This window comes from Strigops habroptila, chromosome 3 (assembly GCF_004027225.2).
Source record: "Strigops habroptila isolate Jane chromosome 3, bStrHab1.2.pri, whole genome shotgun sequence".
Taxonomy (NCBI): domain Eukaryota; kingdom Metazoa; phylum Chordata; class Aves; order Psittaciformes; family Psittacidae; genus Strigops; species Strigops habroptila.
The window spans coordinates 52,979,279-53,000,534 of record NC_044279.2 but is presented as its reverse complement, the minus strand read 5'-3'; the positions used below and the strand labels follow the sequence as shown (position 1 = coordinate 53,000,534).

The 21,256-nt window shown below is 40.1% G+C and overlaps 1 protein-coding gene across 3 annotated transcripts in view; it reads left to right on the top strand.

Annotated features, from left to right (window-relative positions):
* Positions 1–21,256, top strand: part of FAR2 (fatty acyl-CoA reductase 2) — a 137,927-nt gene that overhangs the window by 56,354 nt on the left and 60,317 nt on the right. For all 3 annotated transcript variants that reach the window (XM_030479741.1, XM_030479739.1, XM_030479740.1), the window contains exon 2: positions 8,244–8,478. In XM_030479741.1, the coding sequence (XP_030335601.1) occupies positions 8,290–8,478 (189 nt within the window). In that variant the 5' untranslated portion in view covers positions 8,244–8,289. The remainder of the gene's footprint in view (positions 1–8,243; positions 8,479–21,256) is intronic.

Below are 21,256 nucleotides of genomic sequence, written 5' to 3'. Positions count from 1 at the left end.
ATGTGCCAGAGCAACCCATTATCACAGAGGGATTCATAGACCTTTGACTTAATCACTGAAAGACCTCCCTTTTGCGGTGCTAGGATGCAGTGTGATTGGTGTGCAGTGGCGAGTGTTTTGATTTAGGAGTTCAGGAGAGGGCTGCTGGTCATAGAGATTCCAGTCACAGCTAAAGGGGAAAAAGCAAGGTGATAATGGCTGTGAAAAGTGAACTTTTGGAAAGAGAAGGGGAAGGATAGCCTGCAGAAATGCTGTGATGTAGGATGTCTGCATTTAATTATGCTGAGGCAAAGCAAAAACTCTTTTTCCATGCACAGCACCTAAGCTTTGATCCTGCAACCTGCTAGATGGCTTTGCAACAACTAATTCTGAGCACTGCTAAAAAAGAGGGAGAGTGGGTACAGATGCTGACCTATGCGATATAGAAAGGAGCCTGCAGAAGCTGCTCCTTTGATGTCTCTGGGAGCTACTATTCTTACCAGTGGCTAATTAAATAGGGGTAAAGTAGAATACATCCATATTTGAGCTGATGAGAAATATTTATTCTTTAAAATTGCATATCACACACATAGATATGTCCTTAGCACAATTGCCTCATCTTAGGTCTAAAACACTTACAGTTTGTTTTCATCATTTTTAGAGAGAACATAGTGAGGCTGAGACAGAGTAACAGGTTTCAGTTAAAAAATCAAGAGGCTCTTCCTTGGTTATGTTACATCAGTGCCCTTCTGCTTCATTTGTTCTCTAATTCTTAACAGTGGTCAAACTTAGGAGAGTCAGACAGTCAGTCGATCTGTACAAGTAACGCTTAAGTGGTGACCAAATCTTGAAATTCAAGCTTTTGCCCTACATCTGAGTCATGTTCTGTGGGCAGATCTCTATCCTGGAAGCCATGACTCCCAGTGGTTTCCAAAGGATTGAGAGCTTTTACCCCCATGTCATGTAACATTCAGCAGTTGCAGGATCTGGCTGTGCATGCTGCTCATTGTCTCTAGCTCTTAATTATGCTGTCAACTGCACTGTGTCTTTAGATTTAACTGTTATAAATTGAAATGGATTGCAAAACTGGTGTCATTTTTCATGTCATGAAGGGTTTCCGGGAGCAATGAGAGTTTTTCCTTGCTTGTTGCTGCTTGGGTATGCTGTTACAGAATTGAGTCAGTACTGTTGGCAAACAAAAAGTTATTTGAAATAGATTAGCTGGGGAAAAGTGATTTAACCTTCAGGCTTCTAGCAAAAATATTTATATTTGGTATAAATTGTTTGGAGCAAAATCTCTTTTTGTAAAGAGGATTATCATCAGGAGTTCAGTCTGGCTGTAAATGAGCCCATCTTTGAATCACAGGATTTTATTTCTGTGTGCTGTATTAGCATCTATAGTGCCTGTACAAAGGATGGATTATGATCTTCCTTTTAATTCTGTAGCTGAGTGAGAGAATCTTTGCCAGTTTGTTATTGTTGTTGGGTTGTTAGTGCTATTAAATAACTATGGAAGTTTAGCAAAGAGTAAGGATCTTTTAATTTGTCCCTAGGTCAACCATTTTAACATCCTCTTTGCTTCATTTTCTGCCATCAGTAAAATCTCCCTACCTCTTCCCAAACATCATGTACTGCACAGACCTTTCTGTGCCTAAACATCTGTGAAAATATACTATGTAACTTCAGTTGGTACTGTCATTTGTTCCTGTTAGCAGCACTGTTAATTGTTGTGCAGTGTTGAACTACAGCCCTTTTCCGTTCTGAGTGACTGTTATTAATTACTGAAAATGCATAAAATATTTTAAATATAAAGGCTTAAATGTAAGCTAATTCATGTTAATCCCAGCTGAAACATTGGTCATTGCAGTGGAACTACCCCGAGTGTGAGTTTCGCCCAGTAAATCAAACCAATGGAGCCAAGTGACATACGCTTCCTTCCAGTGTTACCGAGAAGCCAGGAGTTAAGTTACTATGATGAAAAGCAAGTCACTACTTCAGCTGTTGCTAGCGTGCATGGTGTGGGACGCTGCTCTGTGACTCTAAGGCCACAGCATGCTGTATTACTTCCAGATGTCCTGGGGCTAAAAATCATCTGTGAAATCTCTGAAGCAGAGCCTGGTGCTCAACAAAACTTTGACATCTGTATAAAGCATCTCGAATGACAGAGCATGCAGAGCTAATGCACCTGCATACACCTGAGAGGATCACTGTGAATTGACAGTTGCTGTTACAGCCCACGTTTCTAGTGCCAGCAAGTGAATGAAACATGTAAATGCTTACTGCATATTTCTTTGTCTTTTTAATTTTGATTCTTTAAGCATGGGATAGAGCATCCTGTTGATCCAGGAATCAGAAGGTTGGAAAGTTGCTTTGTTTCAGAATGGATTTTTCTCCATAGGAGGTGGTATGCAAGTGTTGAAATTTTAACACTATTCGTGCCTCTTCACTCGTGTACATGCTCTCCTTGGATTATACTGATGCACTTCAAACCATACAATTGTTGTATATGTGTTAGCATTGGAGGAAAACCGGTTGGTGTTCAAGTATCTACCTCTAATGGCCACCAAAGTGAAAATATGAGGTTGTTCCTGCTACAGTCATAGTCATGGGATTAATTACTTGCTGATGATTAACTAACAAGAAGTTATACACAAATGCTTTCAGGCAAAAAACACGTTAGGAAGAATTGCTTTTATGCATTGTAATCGCATGCACAGTCTGTGGAGTCTCTGTCATGCATCCTGGTGCAAAAAAAAAAAAAAAAGAAAATTATATGAAGATACATTGTTCAAGCATCCTCAGTGCTCAGCCTATTTTAAACTCATAAAATAATTAATAGACTGAGGAAGCAAACTGATGAGATTGAAATAGTCTGTGACCACTTTATATTGCTTCTTCTGACCTCAGCTGTACAGGTTCTCTGAAGCGACAGAGTTTTTCTTTCTCTGCATGTCACAGGTTAATTATGACTCCTTCAGAATCCTGATTAAACTGTTTTACGTATGATTTGACTTTTGTACCCAAGATTAAAAGTTTATATTCAGAAAGTGGACAAAAATTATTTTGTCTTAAAGGATTCTTGCTGTCTGTAGCTTTGTTTCAAAAGATGTTATTTGTCATTAATTGCAATTTTAGTGGAAGCTGGTTAATTGCATTTAACATGGTGTCTAAAAGACTCATCTGAACAGTCTGGCCCTCTTATTTACAGAAATTATATCCCTGCATAAGGTTGTGAAAATGCATGAGACATGAGAAAACTCATTAAAACCAGGCTAAATAGAAAGAGATGCCAGAGAGGCCGTTCATGAATGTAGGTGTATATTTGCAGGCAAACAGTCCTTTGCTCTTGCACATAACTAAGTATGTACATATATATAATGATGTTGAAAAGGCAAATATCCCAACAGATAAACTTCTGAAATGGCCACTGTCCTAGTTGAACAGGGCATGGAAAACTTAGTAGTGATTGAAACCATGGTAAAATATTAACCTGTTCCAGTCCACCCATCCTTCATTGCCCGTGCTCCATTTTGCCTTCTCTTGTTAACACCCTGCTGCCATGGACCTGCTCTGGGCAGTAGCAGTAGTCAGAGAGGTTCAGATACACGTTTTTCTTCCCATTGCTATGGCTTTAGTAGCAGTCTAGCTCTCAGCATTACACCATAGTAATCTGAATTCAGATTTGTCATCACTGAAGTATGTGAAAGATGAGGACAGTCTATTCGTTGTTTTGGTAAATACCAGCTCAATTGTATCTGCTCTTGTTGGGGAAAGCTCTCCTTTTCTATTGAGGATATGAGAGTTTTCTTTTGCAGGAAGGAAGTATTAGATTGGTAGGATTCCCACCTTTCCCTTTGCTTGTCCTTTGGCACATGTCCCTGGGACAAGATCATGGCTTCATTTGTAATGAAGCACTGTAGATTGTCCTTTATGTCTGATCCAGAGGAGACTGTGACAGGCATCAGTAACAGAGCTTTACCCTTAAAGCAGCTTGTGTGCTTGTGTCTGCAGAGATGCTCAGTGTGATTCCTGGCTGGCTGTCCAAAAGGTGTTTTTTTCATGCTGTGGTTAGAGATGAGTCAGCATCAGAGAGAGTATAGAGCTGCAAAGATGCTGCACTCAGTAATTCGGTGGCATCAGTGATTACTTTCCTGCTCTGATTAGTGACTAAACTGTCAGAGTTGCCTGTAATTATTCACTTGAATTGGGCTTCAAGAAGCTGTTTTGTGGGCTTTTCTCCACAGTTCAGGGGCTTTCTCACCTCCAGTCAGTTTTGGAAGAGACAGGAACCTCAGGGTCTGAAATAGTCTTTATCCTTCCTTGCCTCAGTGAGGGACAGCTAACTGCAACTGCTGACCATGGTTCAGACTTTGAAGAGTTTTCTATTACCAGGCACTGAATCCCTTGCAACTTAATTTACTGGGAAATAGTTCATGCCCTGTATTGACTGTTTATTCCTTAAAATGAAAAGCAAAATATAACCTTCTGCAGGAAACAAATTTTTTTCATTTGACGGAGTGTAAAAATTCAAAAAAGGTATGCATATTGTTCTCTGTATCTTGAAGTAGACATCTAAGGGGTCAAGTTAGAAGGCATTACTTGGATCACACCCTTTGACCCTGTTTCCTTAAAATGTCCATAACTTCTTCAGTACCTTGTTTACAACAGCCAAGCAAAATCAGTTAAAACAGAAGAATAAATTCTGTTACAAAATTACACTCTTAAAAATATAAAAACCCAAAAATTATTCTGAAAAATAAAAAAGTCAAGTCAAGACTAAGTTGAAAGGAAAATATCTTCATATTCCTGAATGAAAACTGGTACCCGCTTTTGAGTTTGGAACCTAATAAAAGTCTCTTGAAATTTGCTTGGACAGTGGAGGTACAGGCATCTGCCTTAACATAGCAGATTGCAGCATTGTGGCTTTTGTGTCATGGTCTCAAAACAACAATTTGTGCAGATTAACTAAATACACAGATTTTCTTTGCTGATAATTAGCATAGCATCAGATGGATACAAGATTATTGTATATTCTTCCGAAGTTAAGTAAGGAAAGGGAAAATGTACTGCAAGGAGACACAAATACCGTCTCATTCCTCATGGTTTTTTATTGTGAATGAGGCCTGAGGAACTGGATCCAACTCTGAAGCTGGCCCTGTGAACTAAATGCTGCCTAACTTGGATGGCTTTATTGTAGAAATTGAAAGGATGTGATTTTTCTTACGTTTTCTTCTTAACCTATAGAGTAAAGCCAGTAATCAAGAAGAACAGCAGATTGCCTTAGAAGTTCAGTTTTTCTGTGGCTGTGTTTGGTGCTTCCATTTTCATCATACCAGAATGGTTTGGGAGATGCAATTGGGGTTTTTTTGTTACTATTCTAGTAGGCATTGAACATCTGGCCAAAACAAATGAAGCCCCCTTTGGATAACTCAAATGGAGAAACAAAATTTAAAAAAAAAAAAAAAAAAAAAGTGAGAGGGAAACAGAGGGAAAAAAAGAAACATCGTAATAAATTTATGTCCACATTTGGAAATCTTAACAGTTATTTTTGCAGTAGTCTACAACTGTAATGCAAAGCACTAATGTTTAGTGATACAGGTTGGAAATGTTCTCTACTACTGAAGTGTGGGAAGGAGAGTAATTCCTATTAAGCACTGTTGTAATCTCCCAAGTTTGTGGTGCAGAGTACTTTAAAAATGTACCATTTCTTTCTAGCAGAATATTACGAGAGGTTAGGTAGATATCACCTTCTGAATGAGTTCTAATTAAGTATCCAGTATCTTGTATTTCATCTTTTTCTTTCCTTCTGTTCAGTAGACTTTGTATGGTCTTTAGTGACTAAGGACTTCTCCATTAATTTTTCTGCTTTGCAGGGAATGTGCTGTACCATATTTCTTAAGTCTTTTGTCACCTCTGTCTTCATCTGGCTAAATTAATATTTACTTTTGGGCTTGTACATCCTTTTGCAAACCTGTAGGTTCTGCAAGTTCCCATCTTCCAATATATCACTCCGTTTTTCCAAACCTGAATGAGATGTGACATTTTGTTATAAATAAGTTAATTATCTAATAGTTTAACCTGTTTGTTTAACTTCCCAAGTGGCCAGCTCTTTAATAAGAACAGGTTTTTAATAGGCCAAGACGAGCTTGCTACATTCATTTAAATGGTAATCTAGGCCATACCTAAAGTAGGCTAATACCCTAATACTGAGCCAGAATACTCACAGCTATTAGTTTGTAAAATAGTGTCCCTCAGAAGTTACTCTGCTTGACCCACTTTCTAAATTGGATGGCACACCTGATGATTCATTATGGATCAGAAAATGTGGGGATTTTCATTTGTTTGATGCTATCTAAGGCAGTCCCATGAAGCGCTGAGAAAGAAGAGCAATATTTTGCTGGGCGTGAGTCCCTGTTTTATGTGTCTGTGCCCATTAGAAATATACATTCAGTGCTTCCATGCAGCAGTACAGTGACTGTGAAAACTGGCAGATTGGTAGGAGTGCAAAGACAGGTCTGGGAAGATGCATCAGCTGTAGACCCAGATAATGGCAGCACATTTACACAGACTGTGGATCACTTTTCACTGTTGTGAGTAGTAACGCCTTGGGGCTGCACTCCAGCTCAGCACAGTCCTGAGTATTGCAAGGAACATGGTACACCTTTAAAGGGTTGATCCATGGTGCCACTCTTGATTCACATAGATGGTGGTCCATTTTCTGGGGTAACATACCTTACTCCATCCTAAGGAAGGCATAGGCTGTAGGACAAGCTATGTTTCTCTTCTGGTCCCATGTGGCGAAGGGAAATTAACCTACTATCACACGTAGCCAAGGTTCCTACAGTACGTCAGACTCTTCGGTGTTGTTAATTTGTGTTGGTCCAAGCCAAGGACTTGTTACATAAGATGATTGTGTGTGAAGGCTTGCAAATTTTGCTCTAAGTTAGGCCACTTCATTGTTCCTTAATGGTTCTCGAATGGTAGATTTCAGAAATGCAGAAGGGTTGGTGAGAACGGGGAATCTTGGAAGACTGCAAAAATGCAGCAAATGCTGTATTTCTGTTTTGATGTATTTGCGTTTTATTAGCATACAGTTGGCTGATGTCATGTTGAGAAACTTGAAATGGCTGACTGCATCTGAAGCTTCTGCGGGAGGAAGAGTTTTTTCTGGGGTACCTGAAGATCATTGTTCTGGTTCTTGACTACTCGATCAACAGCATTGTACTGTTCTTCTTTCTTTTTGTTTCAAATTTAGTAGCTTTTTTCAAAACATTTGTATTTTTCATGAGCCTTTCCCTTGAAATGTAAGTGGTTTGTGCATGCTGTGATCTGCAGCACTACAAAGATAGGAGGGGTTTCCTTCTTTCCATTAGTCTAATAGGGAGAGGGGCTATTCTAAGAGAACTGAATCGTCCTGCCTTGTTTGTCATTTAATCAACTTAAGAGTTTGGATCAGAATGTCTGGGGCCATGTAGGCCTGGAACCATTGCATCTAATTAAAATACTTAACTGGGACACTTCATGTGGGAGCCTTGTCTAGTCAGCCCCCTTATATAGTCAGTGGATCTCCAAAGGGTGGTTCAGACAACCTAAGCTATCCAGAGAATGCATATGACATCTATGCTCCTTAGAGTTAAGATGGATGAATTTTGGCCTGCACACAGGGGCGTGGTATGGCAGTCTTGCAGAGCAATGTCATTGCACTCTATCCTCTGTGAAGAAGAGCTTTCTTCATGGTTTTATTGCAAGCTAAAACAACAGGAAAAGACTGAGCACGTTGCTGAGTGATGGCTGACTAGAAATGCAAAAGCTTGGCACAGTGGAATTAAAGAGGAAGACAGAGCATTTGCACCTGCAGTGTTTGTGAGATCTGTTCTTTATGTTGTAAGGAGAACTGCATATCTTTATGAGTGCCACTTCACAGTGTAGGAGATAAATGCTGTTCAACACTGCAGTGACCATCTACTGCTAGGAGTCTTTGACAGCACAAGCTATGTTCTAAATTGTGACTGCTGGCTGCAGCTATAGTATAATATGGAGGATAAGGCTGAGCTTGATTTTTTTTTTTTTTTTTAAGCTTCTCAGATTAACCTTTTTAATTTTTGTGGGTTTTTCTTAAAAAATCATCTTTAAAATTGCCACTGACTGAACTAATGTGAGCTGCCACAGCTGACTAGGAAAGGTTAGCTCAGACTTAGCTCCCCAATAACTGATCTATGTCATAACTTAGAAGCCGTTAAAGCTTTATTTCTGCATCTTCCTAGGTACCTTGTGCAGGAAGTTAAAGGAAGGACAGAACAAATCGGCACCATGTCTTCAGTCTCAGCTTATTACAATGGAAAGACCGTTCTTGTCACAGGAGCTACAGGTTTCATGGGCAAAGTACTGCTGGAAAAGATTCTGCGCTCCAGCCCTGATGTGAAAGCGGTTTATATACTTGTCAGACCAAAGGCTGGACAATCGATGCAAGAGAGAGTGGCCAACATGTTGAAATGCAAGGTAAGTTTCCATAATGTATTCTAGAGTCTAAGCTGAAATCCATCTAGCTGGCTGAAGCAAAGGACTTCTGTTATACTCAGTTCTGCTGTAGCCGTTGCATATTTTGGTTATGTCTAAAGCAAACAAAAAAATGTACATCAATGAACCTGGACCCATCTGCTTTTGGTAGGTGATGCAGCATTTTATGCTGTAGTGATGTAAATTTTTCTTTCTTTTTGCATTGCTGTCTGTTGAGAATCAATTTTTGCAAAAGTACGTTCACTTAGCAAATTTCCTGTTTGCCAGAAGAGCAGCATTTGCTTTCCTGGACTCTTTTCCTTCCCCCACATTCAAAACTTAATATTGGAACATTAGTATCCAAAAATAAAGCTGAGCCCATCATACCCTACTCCTTGCCCTTATTGGGGCATTAAATTAATTTCATAAGACAAAGCCTAGTGGCAATGTATATTAGGCTGTGCACTGCTGCAGTATAGTAGGGCATCTGCCATCTTCTGATGTCAATGTCAGCTCCAGTTTAACCTTACTTAAGAAGCGATAAAATACTGCTGCATTTGAAAAGGGTGTTTTCCAAAGTTTCTTGCAGCAGAACACAAAGGCTAAGACAGACCTGTGAGTTGCAGAACAGACCTGTATGACCTCTACCCATGTGGCTTGTTTCTGTTGAGCTTTTAGGTTGCCGCCCTGGCGAGGAAATCCAGATCTCTGGTGTCAAAACCCTTTGTTGTATTTAATGTAAAGATTTGTAAGGAGAAACTGCCAGACAAGTTATCTACAGCGGACTTGACCTGAGGACCTCAAGGTCCTCAGGAGCTTAGGCCACTGGTGAGGTCATGAACTTGCTCAGACACCTCCAGCTATGACAAGTTCCAGAGTTCAAGCTAATGCTTACTGCTAGTGTGAAATTGTATATAGCTGATGTGAAATGAGCGGAAAGGACAGATCTGGCCCTAGTAGGCAAGGAATTACTTGAAATTAATCTGAGAAATGTCAACGTATTTTTAGAGTATTGATCTAAAACTTAGACCAAGACTTGATTAGAAAAGTACTGCTCTTCCTTCTACTGGAGTAGGATAGGTTTATATATAACTTACTTAGAGACAGATAGGTCTGGGAGAAGGTATGCGTTTTTCCTCCTCATGTTCTGAGGCATCAAGCTAGAAAAATCTGAAGTATGTCCAACAACAGAGTTTGATTTTGATTTTTATTTTTTCTGTGTGGTTTCAACAGAAGGGCAGGTTATTTTCATGTTCAGGAAAATTTGTGAGTGATATAAAAGGAAACCATCACATTGGTTGCTTTTTGCAAGTGTGTCAAATGCAGTTTTTCATTACTGTTCCTTTCAGTGAACGTTTTTCAGCTGTTTCTACAGCTTTCATCACTGAAAACTCTGGGTAATGGTTTTCATCATCAAAGAACAAAATCCCAAATGTGATGTGTTTGCATGGGGTTTTGCCCCCTTTTTTTTTTTTTAAGCCACTAAGAAAATGACAAACCTAACTATATTTTATGACTTCAATAAGCTTTTGCTGGCTTATCTCTTCAGTTGGCCAGCCCAGCTTAGTGTTACTGTTAGCTCTAGGTGAGGTTCCCTAGTAGCTGTTTTATTGTTGCAGCTGTACTAGGTGCACCCTTTTTTCCCTAGCATGTGTCAGCAGTTTTAGACATGCCAACAGTAAACATGACTTGATAACCTCTCCTTGAACCTTTGACAGCCTGCTTCAACGTGTTTCAGATGAACAAAAGAAGGCGGCAATTCTCTTTAAGTTAAGTTGCTGCAGCCTTGAAAAGAGAAGATGCTCACAACTCATTCCGGTCCCCTCAAGGAAGAAGGTGGTTTTTTGACTCTGATCTGTTTAAAAGAAAGCAAAAAATACTTCAGTAAGGCAAAATCCCAACTCTTCAAGGGTTATTTCCATGTGAAAATTTGATAGCCTTTGTATTTTTGCTAGATGTGAGACTATTAATTCCAGTAGCTGTTAATTTCATGGCAGATGAAGAGGGAAAGGAACATTACTCTTAACATTTTTGCGGATTGTTTCCAGTTAAGTTTGCTGTATGTCTTTAAACCACGCAATCAGTCATTCACAATCCAGAGGCTATACTTTGATTTACAGTTGGGTTTGTATGCTTCAGTTTGGGAAATCCATGAGCTATATAACAAATAAAATTCAGCAAAAGCTTATTCCAAGTCTTAAGGCAATATTTGCTTCTGATATTCCTGATCTTTGATTAAGAATGTATATATTTGAATAAGCACAGGAATACTCAGAATAAAATCCCTTCTTTTCCATATGGGTACATATATAATTTCTCATCTCTACTGCATAATTATTCTTTTCCCCCGTGAACTGTTGGATTTAATGCAATACAATATTTCTACCTGATTTTAGGAGAAAATACTTTATTTCTACTTTCATATTCTACTCTGTATAATCTCTACTGACCGATCACACATGCACTTTGAAAGTAACTCTTTCTTCTTTTCCATTATGGTTTGACCCAGTATTATACTCTGGAATTTCTCATTTTCACATCCAGAAGAAGAGTATTCCAGCAACCAGAGGTATAGAGAAAAACAGGTTGCCAGCTTCTAAATATTCTAAACAAACAGATAAAAATAGTATTTGGGATTAAATGAAATGAAAGAAGTAGATTGGCCAGAATTGGTTGCACTGCATAATGCATGGGTCCTTTGGATAAGCTCCTCTGGGGACTCCTGATTTTTGGTAGTACTTAAAAACATTTTGAAAGAAATTGCCTCTCATTTTTGATCTCTCTTCATACATCTCTATATACAGGGGTTTATATCCACAGGGCTTTAAACTTTGAGGTGTTGCATTTATGAACTGTCTTCTTCACAGTGTGTACATGCGAATGTGCTGGAAGATGACTCCTGTTAAATAGAAAAGCAGCTGTAAGTTACAAAAGCGTGATGTGGTGTAAGGGGAAAAATACCTTAGTTTGTGCTTTTCAAATGTTTGTTACGTGGAATTTTTCCAATTCTGCATCCAACATGAAGAGTAAATTATAAAAAATAATTTGGACGTAAATCAGAATTCTTCCACTGGTTTTGAAGTAGCTGAACAGATGGCATTGAAATGTAATATAATGCTGATTTTCCTCAGATCTTGTAAAATTAGTCTTACATGAAGATGCCGTATTGTGTTAATATGAAACGTATAATGAACAGATACTCAATTATCTCAGCATCAACTCCAAAATGAGCGTGTGCATTGAGGAATGTGTGGTGCATCGTGACCTTGCTTTACTTATGAAAGGAGATGTTCTATTTTCCAGTAGCGAGTCCCTAAGGGAGTCAAGCTATTACCTTGTGCTTGATGAAATGCATGGCACAGAGTGCAGCTGTTAGACAAAAAAAAATCACAATTTTCAGTATTGGTTTCACCCTAGATGTGTCCACGGATGTGCATCACAAGGCAAAGCTTGACAGCACTGTTTAATCATTAGCTGATGGGAGCAGTGTATTTGTCAGAGACAGGGAGTTGTTACACGGAGTATTTTTTGTTGTCTGATCCCTTCGTGCGCAGGAAATAAGCAGGAATGCTTGGAAGGTTTGTCTCAAATTCCCTGGAGAGCCGTTACTGGGCTAATGCTGAGTCACTGGTTGTAGCTTTCACGTTGTCCCTAGGAGAGCACAGCATTTTCCATACCCTGTGTGCAGTGAACCAAGGTTGCTTGCTGCTGCCAGGCTGTTTCTCAGATCTGTTTGTTCGGTGCTCCTAATTAGAAAGATCAGTCAAAGTGGGGAGTGGGAAAGATGCTTGTTAATGTCTGATAATTCAGAGAGAAAACAGGGAGGCTGTGAGGCTGCTGAAAATGGGGAGCAGATATGCTGGGTGAGGCCAGAAATACTGTAAAATGCCACTGCTTTTTCATATCTTCCAACCACAGTTAACCCTTATGGTTAACTCTTATAGTTACAGTGGATGGGTACAGATAGACCTTCTTCTCTTCCCTGCAAAGCTTTTCCTGGAACCATACATTATGATGGGACTGACCACTGAAAACAGCGTAAGTCCAGTGTTATCAGATACTTTTGCGTCTTCAGTATCTCCTTGTCAAGTGTGCTATGCTTTTCAGCAAATACACAGCAAGCCTAATTTTGCTTTTTCAAAACACCTCCCTTGACTATCCCTTTCTCCACACCCTTGCTCATGTGTCTTGCTCATCACCATGAGCAGTAAAGCTTCTCCACACCAAACCAGTGCACCATCACTCCCTCTGGAACAGCACCCCCTAAATCTGCTGCGACCACTGCAGTGGTGCATGGATCAGTATCTGGATCAGAGTAATGAGCTTTTTTGGTTGATGGAACTGTATCCCACTTGTTCAATAAGAGGTCTGGGAACTGCTAACTGGAGTGAAACAGAGCTGAAGATGTTTTCTCGTTTATTGTTTGTTTAGATTTGCCTCACTTTTATGAGTAGATTATCAGAAATAATGCCAATATTTGTGTACCAAAGGAACAAATCTGTCATTTTAACAGAAACTTGTTTCTTACTTGACCCCATGATTTGTAAACTGTGTGGTAGAAAGGAACTAAATCTTAAGGGCAGTAACATAACTTACATGAATGCAGGCAAGGGTCTCTAACCATTCTGTTCCTCTTTCCTAAGCTAACACCATCTGTTGCCTTGTTCCATTTCATTTCTTTCTCTTCTCCAATTTGTGCTTCTGTTTGCATAGGGCTGGTAGGGTTTTACTTTACGTGTTAGCAAATAGCCTGCTTCCTGCAGCACAAGGAAGAGCCAACAAGACAGCTGGTGCTTCCAGCAAGATAACCTTTCATACTGGACAAAAGAGAAACCACCATTACTCCTGAGCTCAAGACTCCCTCAAATGTCCTTGGTGTCACTTTCTGCTGTTGGATATCTGCAGTCATGCTGCTGCTCCATGGCGTTAGGCTCTGCTGGAACATGGGCGTCTGGAACAAGCAAAGTGCAATGGCATTGCCTTTTCTGGGTGCTGCACCAGAGCTGCAGCCTTGTATGGTGACAGCTCCTCCTTATTTGATGGATATCCAACCTGTGTCATGACTCAGGGAGTAGAATCTCACCCGTCAGCTTTCAGCGAAGTTGGAGATCTGGCAGCCCTACCTACTCTTTCATCTGTTCTGCATGCAAAGCCATGCCTACCAGGAGGCTAATGGAGAAGCTGAGAAGTACTATTAGTTAGCATCAGCAGATCGTGGTTTCCTACACCTCCTTTCTCCTTTGCACTTGTAGAGCTGTCAGCACATACTGCATTCTGCAGAAGTGCTGGACGTGAAGCTAGGTGAAAATGGCAGGGTTTTGGAGTTCTTTCTGTTTGTTTATTTTTAATGCATATTCAGGTATCAGAGGAAAAACCATGATAAGAGGAAGGGGGAAAGAAACGTGGTGGCTGAATTCATGTCCTCCATTGCATCAGATAAATTAAGGGCATGATCTGCTGAGCAAGAAACAATGTCTTTGTGTGACTGAGGCAATTCCCAGAGAAAAGAGGCTCATTGCACAGTTTCATGGAATCATAGAATAGTTAGGGTTGGAAAGGACCTTAAGATGATCTAGTTACAAGCCCCTTGCCATAATGCAGTTTCCATCACTACTTAGTATACATGGATGCTGCACAGAATTCAGAATTTCTCCACACACTGTGTAAATTCATCAGGGATGCATTCAGAGTTATGGATTTAGAACAGCCCTAAATCTGCTTTGCTGTATGTGTTTTGTTACACTTTTATGTGACTAATGACAGTACTAGAAATAATAGTCACTATACATTCCTGTGTATAACATATTCTTTGCTAAACATTTCCAATGTGTCTGTTGAGTCTGATTAATCTCAGTGCCCTTTTGCAGATTGATTCCCTTTGGGATACTTCTATTTAGAAATCTTAAAAATGGAGTACCTCAGATCAAGGGTCAGTTTGAAAATGCTTGCATATTGTCCATATTCCTGTTTTTAGGACCACAAACTTGTTTTATAAGGTTCTATGTACATACAAAAGTAGGCATGAAAAAAATGTGGAGAGGTATCTATACACTGTTCTCAAAAGATGAAACCTCATTTTTTTAATGCAGTTGGAGAGAAATGTGGGTGACAGGATTGTGATGCAAATTAGACATCCAGGGACAGAGAGAGGAAGCAGTTAAATAATGCGTTGGTGATAATGCTAAAGAAAGGGTTTACGTTTTAGCTATGAGAAGTTATAATGAACATCAAGACATCCAAAAGGATATGTCATCCGTATCAGCTAAGTTCAAAGATGGCAGAGAGAGGGAGAAGTGGATCAGGAACAGTAGAGTAAGGGGATAAGTTTATGACATAATGGTGACACCAGTGGAAATCTTAGTAATGCATTACCATCCTGTCACCCACATTTTCTCTCCAGCTTCATTAAAAAAATGAGGGCTTTCAGGTAGTTGTAGAGAGCGATAAGGTCTCCCCTGAGCTTTCTCTTCTCCAGACTGAACAACCCCAGTTACCTCAGCAGTTCCTCATAAGACTTGTGCTCCAGACTCTTCAGAAAGGCACTTCCCACTGGAAGAAGCTGTGTCCCTTATTACATGGCTTCTCCTTGTATGCCTGCTTGAATGTCAACCTGAAACATCAGGTTCTATTCACTTACAGATGCAGTTTTCCAGTGTTATCAAAATGGTTCCTGTTGATGTTGTCCCTTAAAAACAGATCTCACAGTATGTGGAAGCTGTAGGAAGGATTATGGACCTAATTGTGTGATGCATTGTCTTCTATTACAAGTAGTACTGCTGAAATATAGATGAGCCTTGGGGTCTGCTGTTTGTCTACTGGTCATGACCTCTGCTGGGTGATAGAGAATACAAACCTCAAGTTTTGTCACTGCTAAGGAGAGTTCACAGCTTAATGCTCCAGCTTTGCAAACTGTCTTCAATTCTTCAGCTCCTGGGGGTGCTCATAGTAGTAAAGTCAACATTTTTTTCTTTTTAATTTTTTTTTTAAATGGACTGCAGTTTTCGGTTTCCTCCAGTTACACATTACTTGCAATGGGTACACAATAAATCACCACAAAATCAGGGTTGTTTAATTGACATAAAATACTAAATGAAAAACAAGGACACAGTAAATGAAACTGTAGAAGCAAAGGTGAATTGATCTCAAATGAATAACTTCTTGAAAGCAAAAATTTCATTTCAAGGGTGTTTGTCTTGCACTTGTGAGTTAAAACATTTTGGTTTCAAAACATGACTCATCAGTTTCCTCATTTTTCACTCAAAACAGCTGTTAGAGGTGTTGAGAGACCAGCAGAATGACAGTATCACTGATACCTGTCCAGGTGCTCAGGCACTTGCAAGACAAACCCAGCATGAAGCATGGTGGCCCACCATCACTGTCTGACCAGAGGCCACCTGCCTGGCAGCAGCTGCCATCTCAGCAGGGTGCTGCTTTGCAGCCCTGCTGTGCGGGAGCTCCATCTTTCTTACCAGCCTCTTATCACAAGGTGCGTGTGATCTTTGTTAGGTGCATGCACAGAAAATATGTCTTGTGCAAAGAGTCAAGCAAGATCTCTTTCTGGAGCTCAGCCCTCTATGTGCCTACTTCCTTGGCTGCAACAGCAAGGGAGTTACAGGTTTTTGTCTTTCATGTCACTCTACACAAATACCCAACACCTACAGAATGATATGTCAAAGCTGGCCTTTATTTTTATCTTTACTTCTTGATTTCATACAACTTTTTCTCAGCCTGGACTGGAATCACAATAAATCATAAGATTTCAAAAGGGTTTTTTAATTGGCTGGGGTTTTTACTTAAAATCACTTAATGATGTTAGGTAGATCATGATCTAAACAGCAACACTTCAGGGGAGAATACAGAGTCTCACATACAAACATTCCAAAACATTCCTCTAGCCAACTGTATGATAATTCGTGTGTTGCTAATGCAGTAGTTAAAAAAAGCTGAAAAGAAGGCAAAATCTCTCACCATTGATATCTAACAAGAGACTTATGCACAAGTTTAAATGTTCAAGTATTCTGTTACATTTGCAAAGATATAATGGATAATTCTATGCAGTTCTTTGAGAACTCTGATGGTCAGGGACCTCTTTTTATCCAAAGAACATTATGGGCAAGCTTCTTACACAATAAACACAAGACTGTGCTCTGCAGTCCAGTTAATATATACACATTTGTATACACACAAATGCACATATATGCTTAAAGGTACTCTCTTCCAAGCTAGCCATTCTTGTGTTATTTAATGGTGGATTCGTATGTTAATGATGATATCTGCAGTGGAGAATTCTGCCAGCTGGTAACTGACAAAATAAAGGTTCAGCCTTTGAAGCTGAATGAGCAGGCAGCAGGGTTAGAATTATACGATTTAAAAAAGCCTCAAAAGTAAGATTTTTCTCTTGTCAGTAACAGCCTAGAGGTTGCAGTCAGGCTGCTTTTGCTACTGTATGTAATATGAAATGCATGTTTAATTCTCCATAAGCAGTAATATTTTAGGACACTTGTGGCCTGTATCTATTTCACAATATTTTTTCTTTAATGTGCAAGGGTGTCTTACAGAAGAAAGAGGGCATCTCATCAAGGAGTTAGCAAACTAAGGCTGCAGTTGAGTCACAACTTTAAGGGATCTTCATAATATTGCTTGAATTTGCATTCATGTGCTTTCTGGTTTGTAGCCAAGGCCCCATTCCTGAAATCAGTAGAATTTCTCTTGATATCCTGATTTAGCTTTGGTTGAGTATCGGGGAGAGACTTTTTAGCAGGGCCTGTTGCGATAGGACATGGGGTGATGGTTTTAAACTAAAAGAGGGGAGATTCAGGCTGAATGTGAGTTAAAAATTCTTTACAATGAGGATGGTAAAACACTGGCACAGGTTGCCCAGAGAGGTGGTGGATGCACCATCCCTGGAGACATTCAAGGCCAGGCTAGATGTGGTTCTGGGCAACCTGATCTAGTTGAAGATGTCCCTGCTCATTGCAGGGGGTTGGACTAGATGACCTTTGAAGGTCCCTTCCAACCCAAACTATTTTGTGATTCAATGATCTTGTGAAGTATGTATTTCAAAGAGGTGGTGGGCTCAAATAACTAATTTACAGTTGCACTTTCAATTATATGTCATTGTGTTGGATTTTCTTTTTGCTCTGGATAATTTCATTTCTTATAGAAAAAAAGCGTGTGTGAGTTTGATTTTACTGCCAATATTTCAACTTCAGATGACAGCAATTTAAACATAGTAAGAAGTGCTTCATACAGGAATGCAAATGCTGTTAATTACTCTTCAGTATCTGGGAAACCAATACGTTCTGACTCCAACCTAAAAGCCTTGGAGGATAAGCAAGCTAGACAGTTTCTGGGTTTGGAAGCTACCAAAACCAAGAAGCAGTGTGGTTTTGGTACTGCTGACTCTCCTCCACTTTTGTCCGTGTGATTGCATCTGAAGTTGAGCTTGTAGGTTAAGCTGGAAATGAAAATAGTATCGTAATATTAGATTTTTGCAAGTGAGTAAAGGGAAGATTTAGATTCTCTAATGCACAAAATTCACTCCTATGCTAGTCAGAGATCTCTCCATCCAGATCTTCCCTTTTAGATGTCAGCCTCCTTGACAGCAGAAAGCTTTCAGCATCACCACCACTGCTGTCTGCATATCCTAAGTGGTAAAAGTCAAGGAAGTGAGACAGCATGCATTAGAAGAAGAAATTATGGAAGAAATGGAGCGCAGGGGAGAGTGAAGGTAAAAAGTTCAGCATGGCATTTTCAAAGAGAACAGGAAAAGTACAAAGAGCATTGAAGAGAAAAGCTCCACTGAGGGCTGGAGAGTTTACATCAGTAGCAGAAATCAGAGCTATTTCCCAGCAGCTTTTGCTGGCATCAAGGCCATGGAACAACATAATTAGAGAAGTCCTGTTGGGCATTCTTTGTAACCCTCCGATTTCTCCTCTGTCCTGGCTTTGCTCAGGCACACAGGAGAGCTGAGCTTTTAGGCGGCTGCACAGCATGCTTTGTGTTCACAATTTTGCCAAGTGACCCGTTCACCACCAAGGCCTTCAGCAAACATGTTTTTAAACAATGTTTGTCATTTTGCTGGAGCCTGTGACTTGGCTCTTGACATGTGCTAGTTGGCATGATTCTTTTTTGGGCTGTTGCACTTCAGAACCACTCAGGATGCCGATGGAGCTGCCCATGTACCAAAGATCTCAGGCTTGGGTTCTTTGCTCTGGATTGGGGCTGAATAAGGACATCAAACCTCAGGCAACCTCTCTTGGGAACATCTTGGCCTGCAAATCATAGTTAAGAATGGAGGCTTATCTTTTTCTTAAAAGAGTCAGTAATGGAGTTATCAGTCAGCACTCAAAGAGCAGAGTTTGCTGTTTGGTCATTCAACAAAATAGGAAGTTAACTCATGTTTCATCCTTTCTGTCTGATTTTATTATATTCTCTCCCCAGCTGCTGCTTCCATTTTTTTTCTTAAAGAAAGCTTTTCTGTTAACCCTGTTCTTCCTACCTATGCTTTTTTATTATCTCGCAGCTAACTATGACTGAATGATGGATGCTAAAACCAATTTTATGTCAGAAGACCTTGCAAAGAAATAAAGTTTGTTGTGAGCAAATCACTGCAGTTTAAGAAGAAATGCTAGATATAGTGGGGCGATGTCTTTAATCTTATGTTTTTACTTCGCGGTCAAAGCCGTCAGACCTGATCACTGGATAATAGTTTCTACAAACAAAGTTGTTAAAATACTAGGGAAATGGGGGAGAATACTTGAGCCTTAGGGCCTCTAAGAGGGAGCTCCCACTTGTGACACAGTGGTACATCTTGATATGCAAGTGCTCTGTGGTCCAGAGTGCTTCTAGGTGTCCTGCCTGCAAGGAAGAGTCTCTGGTTCATCTTCCTTCTCCCAGCCCCTGACATTGAGCTATGACTGGAAAAGTGAAAACAAATGCAAGGTATCCCTCTATACTTGAATGCCATGGCTGCCAGAAGGCTCTCATAAGGCTGTTTATATAGGTACTGTCTGCTGCATTATGTACCAAATGATTGACCCTAAAAATGATCCTCCAGAAGACCAGCCAGCTTAAAAGTTGGCTGAAGGTCACCTTTGGCTGCAGTTTACCGTAGCAAATCCAGCCTATTGCTTTTATTTAATTTACCAAACCCATTAGGACTACCAAGGTTATTAGGGAGAAAGCATTAAAAAAATGTGAAGTTCTGAATCGCATCACTGCATACCCAAATCAAAATGTCTGAAGTGTGCCAAGGAACCCAAGGGTGAAAATCTTTTGGCAATTTTCTGGGGACTTGTGTAAGGCCTTTTGTTTTCTTTTAAGGGAGCGGGGGTGGGAGTATTATTAGTGTTACACTGTTGTAAATTAATTTTGCTTCTTGAAAGAAAAACTGCTGTGGTGAAACAGCTCTTCCATTCATAGTTAATTGTGAATGATGGTGTGATTGTGAACAGCAACTGACTGACTGCAGCCAAACGTTCAGAGTGAGCTGCTCTGATTTGGCGCGGGGGAACCCTGTTAATTCTGTGAACAGGGATGATTGACTGCCACACTCTGGACTGTGAAGGTGGCTGTCCAGACCCTGTTGTTTATGACCAGAATTGTGTTTGATCTGGAATTGGTGTAGGGAAAGAGTTACTGGTCTAGATAAATATTTTTTAAATCAAGGTGTGCCTTATGAGCTCTGTCAAAAATTATCATTAGACTGATTTTTCATCCTATATTTGTTTGGTTACTATAATTTTCCACCTTAGAAATCCTAACTGTAAGAGGACTTCTTCCAAGGTGTACTTTTAGGATTGAATGTTTTCCTACATCACAGCGCCTAGTGCCATGCCATGCCAGGTGGCACTTCATGTCAGTTAGGGTTTCATGCATCTCTGTTCCTGCCTGGCTGTCACAGCTTGTGCCTGTACTTCTGAGATGGAATTACGTGGTTTCCCATGGTTTATGGACCTGCATGTTTATGTCACTTTACCACAGAAAGTCAAAATACCTGCAAATGTAGTGGGAACCTGCAGCAAGCAAAGTGACAGTGGCTTCTAAGCAAATCTAATATGACCTACAGCTGCTGTGGTTACTGATGTGGATTGTGGTGGTGGAGGCTGTGGTGCTGAGGTACCTGGGTCTGGCTATTGTGATGACAAATATTTTACAAGCTTTTGCATTTTCTTTGACGAAGGTTGGTGCTTCTTCCACTGGTGCATCAGTCTTGTGCTGTAGTTTGGGTCTGTTTTATCCTAAACTCAAGGAGGTTGTGTTGAAGTGGGTGATACTGAAAAGTTAACAGAATGTGGCCTTGCATTGATATAGAATGAATTGGGTGAGTTTTACCAAATGTGTGGTTCATTACTTACAGGCGTGATTTAGACGAGAGAGAAAATCTAGAATGATCTTCTCATATATTAATCTTTGGGATAATCCGTGGATTAAGTAACTAGTTTGCCTGTCAGTTCCTAATTTATCCCAGCAGGCATGTGATGGGCAGTGGTGTTGGAAGAGTTCAGATGTGCCAAAGAATAAATTGGTAGGGCCAAAAGCTTGAGGTTGGAGGATGAGTAGCTTGTTCAGTGTTAGATATAGTAAGGAAAAATCAGAGCTGGGAAACCAGCTGATGCCAGTACTAATTTGCTCTGGCAGCACACTGCAATGCTTAAAAAAGCAGAGTTATAAGAACATAGAATTGGAGAATAGCAGAGGGACAGAAAATGCACCAAGGAGAATTAACAGAGGATAAAGGCTCTGGACTGAGACCAAGGTAGGTGTATTATGCTTGCAA